This window comes from Sprattus sprattus, assembly GCF_963457725.1.
Source record: "Sprattus sprattus genome assembly, chromosome: 10".
Classification (NCBI taxonomy): Eukaryota; Metazoa; Chordata; class Actinopteri; order Clupeiformes; family Clupeidae; genus Sprattus; species Sprattus sprattus.
The window spans coordinates 27,652,956-27,666,452 of NC_137908.1; the positions used below are offsets into that span (position 1 = coordinate 27,652,956).

At 45.1% G+C, this 13,497-nt stretch overlaps 1 protein-coding gene across 3 annotated transcripts in view; it reads right to left on the reverse strand.

The window, feature by feature from the left end:
• Window positions 1–3,073: 3,073 nt before the first annotated feature.
• The window catches only part of cadpsa (Ca2+-dependent activator protein for secretion a), a gene marked incomplete at both ends in the record, with an annotated part of 109,526 nt that continues 99,102 nt past the window's right edge, over window positions 3,074–13,497 (reverse strand). For all 3 annotated transcript variants that reach the window (XM_080845572.1, XM_080845570.1, XM_080845571.1), the window contains 2 exons: window positions 3,074–3,238; window positions 4,647–4,751. In XM_080845572.1, coding sequence (XP_080701698.1) covers window positions 3,074–3,238; window positions 4,647–4,751 — 270 coding nt within the window. The remainder of the gene's footprint in view (window positions 3,239–4,646; window positions 4,752–13,497) is intronic.

The following is a 13,497-nucleotide window of genomic DNA, read 5'->3' on the forward strand; positions in this document are numbered from 1 at the left end:
TTGATTACAGGGTGAAAAGTTCATATAGCCTAGTTATCGGCCTCTACACCACCCAGAGTGTTCCTGTCTTAGCGGCTATGACATGAGATTGCTTTAAATGGTAAGCTACTCTTTTCACAGAAAAGATCTAAAATTAATCAGTCCACTTGTATTCCCTTCTTAATGCCAGGATAAGAAGGATGTGGAATGGCATATGAAAAAAAAAAAAAAGGCTTTTGAGCTGGCTTTATAGAAGGGGCTGTGTACCTGTTTATTTAGGTAGGAGGTTTTCTGACACCTCCTACATGATTCACAGTGAGACGTCGCCCAGATGCACGCTGTGATTCCAAGCGAACGCAGGTGGACCAGACACCGTCCTGATGCCCAGCCTCCCTGCATACACTCATGCTGATTTAGGAGAAGATACGGGACAAATTGTTTGGATAAAAAAATGTATGATTGATGCCGCATGGCCACACAAATTTGCTGCGAGTCTGTTTTAGATGCATTTTATCTTCCTCTCCAATTTCTTTGTTTTGCTCTCCTTCATATAACCTCCCTATGGTGTCGTGCTGTGTGTGAGGCGGGGAGGAGGGAAACATCATTCCTGCTCTCGACCCCCCTGCTCCATGAATGCAAGTGTTTATCTGAGGCCAGTTCTTGCTGTGACGGTCAATTGGAGAACCGTTTATTTGGATACTGTTATCGTTCCTATTTCCTAACCTGATTGAGGCTTAAAAGCCAAAGCAGCTCAGATCGTGCTGGAATAAATCTCCTGACTTATTAATCTGTCACTGTGTCCTCTCCCTGGCAAAACTGGTGCACTGCGACAGGATTTATGAGGAAATTAAACGTGGGTTATGATATCCAAGGCCACTCACAAGTCATATTTGATGCTGAGCTATAGTGTTTTATTTTTTATTTTCCCCCTTCCCTTTCTTGTTGATTATACAGACATCAGGGAGAGAACAGTGTCTCTGTTAAACCATACGTTCTGTCAATTAGGTCACAGTGGTAGTCCCAGCACAGATATTTCACCAGCAAGGCCTCTCTCATATTTCACCAGCCAGGCCTCTCTCATTTGTCTCAGCGTGCCCTGTGGCCCGGCGAGAGTGAAGGTAGATTGTGTTTTGAAGGGATATGAGATGTGTTTTCTTTTCCCCTCCATCCTCTCTCTATGTGTGGTAAGCGCATGTACACTTCACGTTACATAAAATGACAACAATGCAAAACACAAGCTTTCGTTTAGCACTGTAACAACAACTGGCAGTTGATGAGTCAACCTTCCCAGTCTAACACTGTCACAGCTGTACACCTTGTCAGTGGAATGACATGACTCTTCCCACTTCACAGGCCGAGGTTTGAAGGATTCCTTAATTTGCATTGTGCAGTAAAAGGCCCGTTACCTCTGTGAAAGACCACATGTTTACTCTTTCTTTTGAATAGCCACAAACAAGTGTTGTCAGGGATGTTTTTCTGCCTCAATCCATCCTTCTTAGAAGGATTAGCTTTCGCATCCTCTATGAAATAATCAAAATACCCCATCTTCGTTTAATTTGATTCCTCATCATATTTAATCCTCAGACTCTGCTGCTTTCTGTTGTCTTGGGACAGATTTGTTTTGAAATCTAAGGGGGGAATAATTTTTAATCTAGTTGAGAAGATCTGCCTAAGGATGGATGGGGATGTGCATCATCTTTTTGCAATTCTTGCAATCTCCTTCTGGTCTGGAATATGGCTTCCGAGAATGGGATATGCTTTTAATCCAAAGGCCTAATCTCTGCCTATTTCTTAAGAAAATGCGTTTATGGCTGGATGGGTAGGGGTGGTGGGGATGGGAGGGCAATGCCATGCTGATGTGACTGCTGTTGTGGTGTTGGTCGTTCTTATGAGTTATATTACATTTTATCACAACAACCTCTCCTCTTATGTCCTCGAGTTCATAACAGACAATGCAAATAATCCAAGCATCTTCAGATAAAAATGAAATAGAGTAATTCATCAAATTAATTTATATATTTTTATTTCATTTTTTGTACATATATTTTTTTTTACTTTTATTTCCGCAGGCCCAATATCTTGTTTCTCAACTTTGGGCTTACCATAAGGCAGAGGCGAGATGAATCCACCAGTAGCTTTGCACAGAATAACAAAAGCTTTTGGAAAGAGTTGGGCATTCAGGACATGCGGCTACTGCACAAAGGGCAATGTACAGCATTGTCTTCACACCAAAAACAACAAAGGTAAAGGCAGGACGGGCAGACATCATCCCACAATCCATATTGAAAAAACTGGGAACATCATAAGCTGGAATGACTTGAGTAGGCTAAACAGAGGCATGATTCTCCTTCATGTCCAATAGATTACATAAATACTACTTAACTAAAATATAACATATTTATAATTTATGAGTGGTTCAAAAGCATACAAAATATTGATAGTGTCCGTGAAAAAAAAAGTCACTGTGATATTTTGGGCATTTCTACAACAGCAGCTGTTAAAAAAACAAAAAAAGTGTCAGAACTCTGGTCATTGGCAGAGACAATTAGGAGCCACAGACATGAGTGTAGACATGAACAGAAACCAGATTTCTTTTCTACCCAAGCTTGGCGGGCAGTTTAAATGCACCCCAATCAAGTTGTTCAATTTTGGCATACATTCAGACATACTGGAAATAAAGAGGTCTATGCACAACTGGACACCATTCATGTATTTACAGTGAAGAAGCGGCATAGAGATCTGCACTGAAAAGGACACACCTAGCGATTTTATTTTCCTAATCATCTCACTCAACATACAGAAATGGTACTCCATATTGCTCAGAGACACTGAAGTGTGAAATTTAGACATTTTCTAACTTTTATCATACAACACCAACATTATTTTTTATTTTCATTTCCATTGTTACAATAACTATGTTAAGTCTAATCAGTAGTTTAGCGCGATGGCTCTTCGGAATAACTTTTCTCTGGTGCCTCGGGGGCACTGAAGCCCTGAAGACTGAAAGCCCAATGTAAGTAAAAAGATGGAGTGGTTAACATGCATTGTGCGGCGTGCTGAGATGGATGGGAACATCCTCAGCTGCCATATTGATTCAGTCCTCTTCATCGCTGTCCTTCATCGATATTCCAGACATCCCTCCTTCCCGCACCGATGCCGTGGCCTCCTCCAGCATCAGCCGGTGGCGCACAGTGTCGTACATCTTGCTGTTGAGTGTGGAGTCCAACACGCCCTGCAGCCGGAAGTCCCTGTACTTTTTCTGGAGGAGAGTCACAACAGGTCAGGGTATTCAGAAAGGTGGCCTTTAACTGTAGCGTGGGTTGGGTATTCAGAAAGGTGGCCTTTAACTGTAGCGTGGGTTGGGTATTCAGAAAGGTGGCCTTTAACTGTAGCGTGGGTTGGGTATTCAGAAAGGTGGCCTTTAACTGTAGCGTGGGTTGGGTATTCAGAAAGGTGGCCTTTAACTGTAGCGTGGGTTGGGTATCTGCTGGACTTCTAACTAAGTCCCACTTTATATTATTACAGTGCATTTACATAAGTTCAAAATAATTCTATTTAGTTCTCAAGTTAGTACACATAATTATACGTCACTTACCGTAACTTCAAATACATCTTGTAGCAACATGCACTAATATTAAGTAAAAAGTATATATATAAGTAAAACTATTAAGTATTAAGTACATTTTGCCAAAATGACTCACTGTCCAGCAGGGAAGAAACAGGTTGCAAGTATTGGAGAGTGCAAGACCTAAATGTATTGATTTATAAATATATCAAAACTATGTATGGGTGAAAGAAAAGGCCTCACTTGCATAAACAAACGTTTATTTAATTAATTCATTTCAATTGTTTTCACAGCCTTTTCTCTATTCCCTTCCAAAACGCTCTCTGTCCTAAGCATTTCATGAAAGGTGCGTGTGTGATATGCTATTCTGTGAAAGAAATATGTCTGCATCAGTCGCAGCACTGGGAGAGAAAAGAGGACAGAGGCTCAGAGGAAGAGTGGTTGATGCGGAGCTTCCCCACTCTTGACAGAAATAAATCGATGACGTTCTAAAAAAAACACTTTAATACTTGCTCCGGCTCACACCCCAAGATCACGCTGAAATGTTTAGCGCTTGGAGAGGTCGGGTTTGGAGATACTCTGGATTTTGCCTGTCCACTTCCTACTGCGTGTAGGAGTCACTTCTGTTTACAAGATGCACAGCAGACAGAGAAGTTGCGTCAATGAGCTGTGTTCATGAATTTTGCAGCTCTCTGCCACTAGTGTTGCCTGGGACACCACCTTCAGCCTTGGCCACCTTATTTCCATTAAGCACACTCAGTAGCAGCACTATGATTAGTTTCACTACGAAATGATGGGAATGCACTTTACTGAAGACTGATATGACGAATTTGAATGTTTTCTTTTAATTGTATTTTTTTTTTCATACCATGTATCATATTGTTTTTTATTCTATCTTGTATTACCTCTACCCACCCAGGAAACGTAGATGGATATTAGGTAGTAGCTGAATTTGGCACAAAGCATGTCTTCTCACCTTAGACGGATTTCTTTCGTACATGCTTTCCGGACAAATAAAACCTAGAAACTGATGAAATTAAAGGAAGTTTCCTGCTGTCTTTAGAGGACTGTGTTCCTCCCGGATGGTGCCCTGGCTCTTTACCTTGACAACGCGGATGAGGATCTTGAGCTGGTACAGATGAAGCTGCAGGTCCATACGGTCCGTTAGCCAGGTGCCCAAGAGATTCATGGTGCTGGTATACCATTGCTGAAAGACAAACACACGGTTGTCCAGCAAAACAAACACACACCCACACCCACTCACACTCATACAAACTCGTTCTCTTATTCAAAGCAAAGGGGCGAAACTGGTGGGAAAAACATCTCTGAGCATACCGAATGATACACGTCTATTAGGTTAAGAAACTGACAGGCATAATCTCTGCTATCTTTGATCAGCTTATATCCTCTACAAATAATATCTCAGACTCAGGCCCTCCTGCTACTGAGTGTGACAAACATCAATCTGATGTGACCGGAGATGAAGATTAACAAAATAGAAGAGGTCACACAAAGGTCAAAAAGAAGTTCATGAAGAGAAAAAAGCTAAACCAAAACAAAGGTCAAGAAGGTAATCTGAGGTATCATGGCAAGAAATGTACCAAGGCACTTCTTCTGATTTTTTCAGAAGTTTCCACACAAGCGGCAAAAGACACCTCAGAGCTGACAAAGTCGACAGCAAACTTGGGAGACTTTCTCTAAGATACCCGCGGCAGGACTGAAGTCCTTGCAGTCCTTACAGAAAAAGCCTCCTGTCTATGTCAAGATCCTCTGCAAAAAAGTCCTTGACTCCCCCTCTTGCTTATAGGCCAAGCTAATGGTTAGAGTTTAATGCAATCAAACGGCTTTTGCCACTCTTGGGACCTGGAGTTCTTGCCAGCTGTCAACGGAGAGCTTGGCACATGCCCCTGGAGATCTCAGTGAAATGTGAACCACACCAAGGCAAAATCAGATCTGGCAAACGCAGCGTGTGTGATGGTCTGCCCGGCATTTTCAATCACGCTGATGCAGAACATCCAAAATCATCGCCGCCGGTCATGTTGTCTTTGCTGCTGTTGCACTGAGCATGGTAAATAACCAAGGCTTTGGGTCTGTTTACAGCTCTGCTCTCTCTCTCTCTCTCTCTCTCTCTCTCTCTCTCTCTCTCTATCTATCTATCTATCTATCTTCTCTCTGTGATCTTGCCACATCTGAACTCAAAGCACCTCTTTGATAGGCAAGACATTTAGCTTTTGGGCTCCAGATGTTGAACCAGGGGCTGTGTCTGGCTTGGAGCTTAATTGATTAGTTATGATGGAAGCCGTGTGATATTAATCAGAGCTGACTAGACCTTAACGGTCAAAGTCAGAGGCGGCAGGGAGACATGCGAAACAGCTCTGTTACTGTCGAACCGGGGCACACTTCGCCGTGTTCCGAGGAGTTCTTATTGTCACCCAGGGATAAACGACACTTAACAGCACTGAACACTATCTTCTGTCTGGCCTCACCTAATAATACATATAATAACAGTGCTATTGTGCGCTGAAGTGTTGCTGCTGCGGTGAAAAAAATCAAATGAAAAGATTAATATGGGCAATTGGTGGCAACAGCACAGCAGGAGTTCCTGACAGGCCGCGTTTGTCTATGATTATGTTTCGCATGACACAAACTGAGGGCAAATTTCAGATTAGCACAGGGGATCAAAGCTGAAATAACAGGAAGATTACATGGTGACTCATTAGGTCATGAAAACATACACCCACACGCTCCGTGTCTCCCTAACAAAGAGAGCCCGTAGTAAGCAGTGGGAGTTACAGAGCAGGGCCTGGGCTCTTCAGGGGTCCCTCTGGGGTGGCCCTTACATCCTATATCCTCAGAGGGACTCGCTCGGGGCGAATAAGAGCAACACAGAGGAGAAGAGAAGTGTATGGATGGAAATGGATGAAGGTATTAGACTGTGAGTGAGGGTGTGTGTGTGTGTGTGTGTGTGTGTATGTATGTATTTGTGTGTGTGTGTATCTGTGTGTGTGTGTCCCTGTGAAAGCTCCAGCTCGGCAGCAGGCCTGTGATCTCGCAGAGAGAGGGACCCCCACTGGGAAGCCAGGCCTGGAGCTGCTGCTCCCTCTCACCCGCGTCTCCACCCGGGTCTAACAGGCCACGCTTACTCACTCCCTCGCTCGCTCGCTCGTTCGCACACCTCCAGCACAAAGACTCAATCAGTATGCCATTACAAGTGAGGCAAGCCATTACACCGCTAGGTAGTGAACACTCTAGGCCTAAGCCTCAGTATGAGACAGACCTCTATGGAGATAGAAGAAAAAACATTCAGGTGAGGGTTAAGAAAGTTGTTTGGTTAAGTGGAGCAAAAGCTACACTTCGACAACAGGAAAGGGGTCTTAAATATCGTTAGAGGCTCGGCAGTGGTGTCAAAGAGCCTTGCACCGCTTCGATTCATTGAAAGAAAATAGAAGAATGTCTATCACAAAAGCCCTGCAGCTTACAAGTATGTGTGCATTTTAGATCTGCTGTAGCTCTGTAGACATTCCACCGTGCTGGGAAAACACTTGAGTTGCTCTGACTTAGGGCTACTTTTAGAGAGAGGAACTAACAAGTGCACTGCAAGATTCTGTTTCCGAGCTTGTGAAATGAACAGTGATGGCACCCACGCTTTGTTCTTGCTCCATCATCCTGCATCTATCTCTCTCTCCGTCTCCGTCTCTGCGAGCGCATCGTGTACCGTGCCACTTTTTGGTGAATCTGAGGACCAGCAGGGAGCTGGCAGGAGCTGCCAGCCAAAACACGCGTAATATGGCTCTGAATACATAATGCCACGCACGGATATGAAGGACAAAAAAAAGGAGAGAGGAGGAGATGAATCTGTGATAATCTAACGAGTTCCATCTGACAGTAGAGGCCTGGCCTGCAGGAGGATGCGAGGACCCAGGGTTGGAGGTGAGGTGCGCGGGTAGGGGGGCATCTGCGGTGCGGTGGAGGTGGTGGAGGTGGCGGCGACGGCATGAACACATGAACATCTGCAGCCCTCGGCACCCGCGAGCAGGGGGCACTGAGAGGCTGGGCGACCTCCTGCCCCCTGTAACACCCTCCCCGCAAACACACACCAGGCCTGCTTCCCCCAATCATTACACACACACACACACACAGACAGACACACACACATACATGCACACACACACAATCCCTCACCCCTCTCCGCCTAATGCACAACACCCTGCTCCGTTTTGAACCTCCCATTCACACTCATATCTGACATGTTACAGGAAGCCATAGCGCCTGGCAGGGGGGCAACAAACAGCATTCAGTGTAAGTCTGTGCACTCTCTCCTTCCCTCACTCCCTCTCTCGCTAACACACATATACCTCTCACCCCCCATCCCACCCACCCCAATTCCCCTCACAACCCTTGCAACCCAGGTTCATACACCCACACACACACACACACACACACACATACACACACACACACACACACACACACACACACACACCCTCGTCTGCTCTGCCCGCCTCTTGCACACCTGAAGGGTCTTGGCTTCTTTCTTGAGCCAAAATGAGAGAGAGAGCTGGTGAGGGGTCTGCTCAGGCCTTTGTTATGGGAGGAGAAGAGGAGGAAGAAGAATACAAAAAAAAAACCCTGAAACACACACACACACACACACACACAGAACAAGGAATGTTGAGGAGGAGGTGGGACCACTCCATGGGAGGTACAGGGGGATTACAAGCAACCTGTGACTCTGCCTCTTTCTGCCCTTGCTGGTGGTTTTGTGTGTGTGTGTGTGTGTGTGTGTGTGTGTGTGTGTGTGTGTGTGTTTGCTGGTGCTACACAACAGATTGGCCCTGCTCTATGCGGCCTGGGACCGGGTAGGGGATGTCCTGCTGAGACCCAGCTGTGTCTGCAATTAGCAGGAGGCATGGAATGATGATTGTTGCCTGAGCCGATGTTAATGCACACTGGCAGAACAGCATAAAGGAGAGTGGGAGAGAGAGAGAGAAAGAGAGAGAGAGAGAGAGAGTGGAGAAGAAGAAGAAGAAGGAAAGGGCTGCTGTGGCACATGTTCTGTGTGGCACTACTTTTTTTTTCCAGGCCACCCCATGCTCTCGCTTTCCTCTTTCTCTCTCTCTCTCTCTCATTCTCTCTGTAAGGCTCCCTCTCATTCCCTCTCTCTATCTTACCACTCGCCCCCCCCCCAATTCCTCATTCTCTCTCGTAAGAAAATAAATAAATAAACGATTCTTTGAAAAGGGTGGAAAAAATAATAAAACCTTCAAAAATCCATTAAAGACCGAGATATAGATCGAAGGCACAACCTTTCTCCGACCCTTCAGGCCAGGGTGTCTTTCTGCCTTTTGTCTCCACTTTAAAAAGAGCTGTCTGTTTGTTCCAGGCCCGGTCCAGTGGGCCCCTCAGCTCTGCCGCACTCTTCTTTTTTTTCGGGCAGTGCAGCTAAATTAGGCCCCCCAGCGGGCGTCTGAGGGGAGGGCCCGGGGGTTGAGAAGTCTTTAAATCTGACTACAAGACATTATGCACTTACGACAAAGGGCCGTGGTAATCCTACCTGCTTGCTTTTCAGCGCTGCTGTTTGCCTGTTATTGTGTGCCTCATAGCTCGTGAGAGGAAGCCTATTGATGACGGAACTCAATTACCATGGTAACTCACACCGGTGACCCCCGGGTCCCAGTCCTCGCTCCGGCCTGTGTGTGACGGGGCCGATCGGCAGGCCAACCCGGAGAGCGTACCTTTTCATAGTGGAAATACGTGGCCCACGGACGGTCACGTCTCGGCGATGTGTGTTCCTTCTGCCTGCTCTGACACTCCACCCGCCCCGTCCCACCACCCCTCCGTCCCCGCTCTTATTCCTCTTCCACCCGAGAAAGGAAGGCTGAAAGGCGGGATTGAAGTAAAGTTTCAGGCTCAGCAAGCTTATGGGCTTCAAACTGTTTTGATTGTGCCGCTTGCACAAAGGGAAGCTGAGCCAAGATTTGCACGCTTCAATACAACTTTAAGTGGAACAAAACTCCACTGTGTCTGACCAGCCACTATTCTGCCAGGGTTGCAGCTAAGATAAACCCACTACACTCAGGATAAAAAAACTCACTGAAATACACATTAATGAGTGGAGTGGAAATGGTTGTTTAAACAGTCCATATGAGCAATATTTCTCTCTTTCCCTGTCTCGTGCTCTCTCCCACCGACATATACACACACAAACAATCACACTCACACAAATAAACTTCTATTTTCACTATGCATACAAATGCTGTTCAAACACACACACACACACACACACATAATTAGATTTTATCGGAATGCTGTGTGTGCTCCTAATTGGGTATGGTGATTGCAAAATTAACACTTGAATATGATATAATTCAATTCATGTCAATACCCTTAAATTTGGATATACCAATCAAATCTTTTACACGGCGCTAAATGAACTGGCAGTGTCCAAACAGAGATGCTTTCACTACCAAACACGAGCACTGAGAGAGAAAGAAAAAAGCATTCGAAAAAAGCTGAGTGAAAGAGCTTGTTGTAATGAACTAAACGGCGGGAATTATAGTCTGTGCCGTGTCATTGAGTAAACACACAATAACACCAGAGGGAAAAAAGCAAGAGAGAGAGAGAGAGAGAGAGAGAGAGAGAGAGAGAGAGAGAGCAAGAGGGAGAGAAGAAAAAAACCAAGTTAGAGCCCGGGCAAAGTGAGCCATTCTGCTCACAAAGGAACGCTTAGAGTCGGATTGAGGCGCACAGAAAGAGGAGTAAAACACTTGTGGGTCCGGGGCCTCTATAGACGAGCGAAATGGAATAAGCCAGCAAGCACTTGAGAGTCCCGCAGAGCACCTGAATGGGGAGGAGGAGAGGGAGGGAGGAGGACAGGGAGCGGGGGGGGGAGGAGAAGGTGAATGGCCTGCCTTTTGGGACCAATTTGTCTCTTTTCACTCCCTCCCTCCAGCCTCTGCACTGACAGATGTACAAAGGCAGAGCCGCACTGAGCCACTCATCACCATGCACTAGCAAGCAGCTGTCACTTTTGTCCGACAAGTTAATCAACCAAATGCCACCATACCTCCCTTTAGATTACACAGCCAGAGACACAGAGAGAGAAAGCCAAAGAGAGAGAGCGAGGGGGGGGGGGCACCAGAAAAAAAGAGAAAAAATGTGGGGTTACATCACCCACAAAAAAACAAGGTTACAAAGCTTCATCAAAGGGTAATATTTATTCAGATTCAATATCCTCTGAATATACATATGTCGCCTGGTTAAATGGCCCCCATCTCTGCCATTACCATTAACCTCTGGACTGAAGGGCCTGCCGCGGGGCTTTCACGTCTCACGGCCAGGCAAAATGAGAAAAAAGGAGCGAGAAAAGAAAAGATAAAATCCTCTCAGCCAGTAATTATGGAGAAACTAAGCTGCTTACAAGTGCCAAGGCTTCATCAGGAAGGAAGCGAAACCCCTTTAACGTATTTTGAACAGCAACAGTGTGCATCTACCTGTTCTTTAGTCTTTTTATTATTATTCTGACCCACTAGCTTTCCGATTACTCATCTAAAGCCTCTTTTTTCTCAATTGATTTATTTCAAACTAACGGGATTTGGAAGCGGAATGTAAAACAATAAGAGGACATCGAGTCTCAGTGTTGGATTTATGCAGAAAAACACATTTCTCTGTGGTTGTTTTTTTTCATGTGTCAAACCACAAACAAATATTCATTGTCTTTTAAATGTTGATTCTTGTATCAGGTCAATTGTAAATGCAATTGACACTTTTTGAGGTGTCGAGAATGTGGCGATGTTGTTATTTATTTTACTAAAAATACATAACAACACCTATGGCTATACATAATAAAAACAATCTCCAGTTGATTTTTTTTTATATATATTCATATACTAAATTAATAACTAATGAAATTGCAGTACTTTGCTTCTAAAATTTGAATGGATAGGCCATTTTCCCTTCTTTATTTTCAGTACTGAATTTCTGACAGGCATCAGAGTGTAATGCTTCTCTTTTGAGAGATTGTCCTTATAAAAAGTCGTTGGCGAGGGGTAAGGCACAGGACAAAATAACTGGGAGCTAAACCAGGAGGGCAAAGCCATCCGAAAAGATTTGTCCCCCATGTCCCTCAAAGGCAAGCCACTCGCGGCCAGGTTGGGAGCTTTTTGGATTTTAAATGAACAGTCAGCCTCACGGAGAGAAAAAAAAGACTAGAGAATGAGAGGAAGAGAGGGAGTGTGTTTCTGTATTTTATTTCTCCATCCCCCTACCAGCCGCAGCAGTCACTGATGTTCATATAACTCTACAAAAATATTTTCTCAGCTAGAATTTTCAAATAATGTGTGCTACGGGAACTCTATTAAATCAACCTAAAATTCTCTTTTCAATTTGCTTTTGCGTAAAAGGCTACAAACACAGAAGCACTGAAAAATTAGTGAGTGCCCAAAAAATGCACAGTCGAGTGACTCTTGCAGTCAGTAAGTGTGTGAGCTGCGGCCAGGTTTGCGGGCGCTGGAAAGGGCATGCCGTGATGTTGCGGCGGCTCACTGCTGATCTCCGGGTCACTGGCTCAGAGAGTGTTAACTTTGCGTGCGGCCTTAAAGTTGATTAAACTGTTCACTTGGGTCAGCGGTTCATGAACTGAGCCTGTAAAGTGGTAAAGTGTCCCAGACAGTGAAGTGGTATTACAGGTCCTAGGGAACAGCAGTCACAAGCCGCCACTACAGTGGCAGTAGCAGCAGCAGCAGCAGCAGCAGCAGCAGCAGCAATCTTAAGTCCCTGCGTCCCCCCAACACCCCCCCCCCCCCCTGTCCCTGCCTCCTCCTCCGTGAGCTGTGAACCAGTTTGCTGTGCTTGCTGATTAAAGAGTTTTAACGTCGTCATAAAGTGCAATCTCGCCCAATCTGATAACTGCCAAGGTCAACAGAAATGCTACGAATCAATCACTGAGGAGGGCCTCTAATCCCTCGGGAGCCAGATGAAGTGTATAATTGACCCATGTAATCCGCGTATCTGTGGCTGACGGGGACCTCGGCTGGCACAATGCCCTGTGATAGACGGCTCGACCGCGGAGCGGCCAGTGTATCAGTGTAGCGCCGGGGTCTGCTTGGAGATAGAGATGGCTTTTTTTAATCAATGATCTCTGCGCCGGGCCCGAATTAAGCAGATGAGCCTAGCCCAGTACGTTAAGCACAGCTGTTTTAATCCACATCCCCTCAGCTGTTCTTTCAAGGCCTAGCAGGGGTAGGCAGAACGGAGAAATTAATTTTGCACCCCCCCCCCCCCCCCCTTCCTCTCTTAAACCAAACCCTGCCCCTTTCCCGCCCTCTGCATGTCACAGACTCACGCTGCAGCCAACTTAACTAACTTAGCTGTCTGAGAGTTTCATTTGTGCTCTTAGGCAGCTTGGGTTGCTTGCAAAATTTGGTCCTCTGTAAAACCCATGGCCCGAACGCCATCTTTATGTAGGGGAGCAGTAACAATCAGCATAGCTCACTATAATAACACCACAAACAGCCACAGACATACTGATTGCTGGTGCCTATTGCAAACAAATAAGTTATAATCAAATAGGATAAAGCACCTTGCAATTAAGTGGTGAGGAATCAGTACAAAAAAATATCACTTATTAAATGAAAGTCATTTTTGCACGTAAATTACTTGGACAAATGAAAAAAAAATAAACTGCTAAACGATTTCTCCAGAATACAGCAGTACACACCTTGATTGTTTTCCCCTTCTTAAAATAAAACAGCTTCTATGGATTCCTGATTTGGTGTGGTAATGCTATTGTTTGTCCGATGTGGTATCATTCCCACTGCAGCTGCATTGTGTTTCCCACTCCATATGGCCCATCTCAGCATTATGAGGTGGACTTATGAAGGCAGACTACAGACATATTTAAAATGAGGGAGTCACATGAATATAAACTTCTTATTGTGGTTAATATCTCTTGT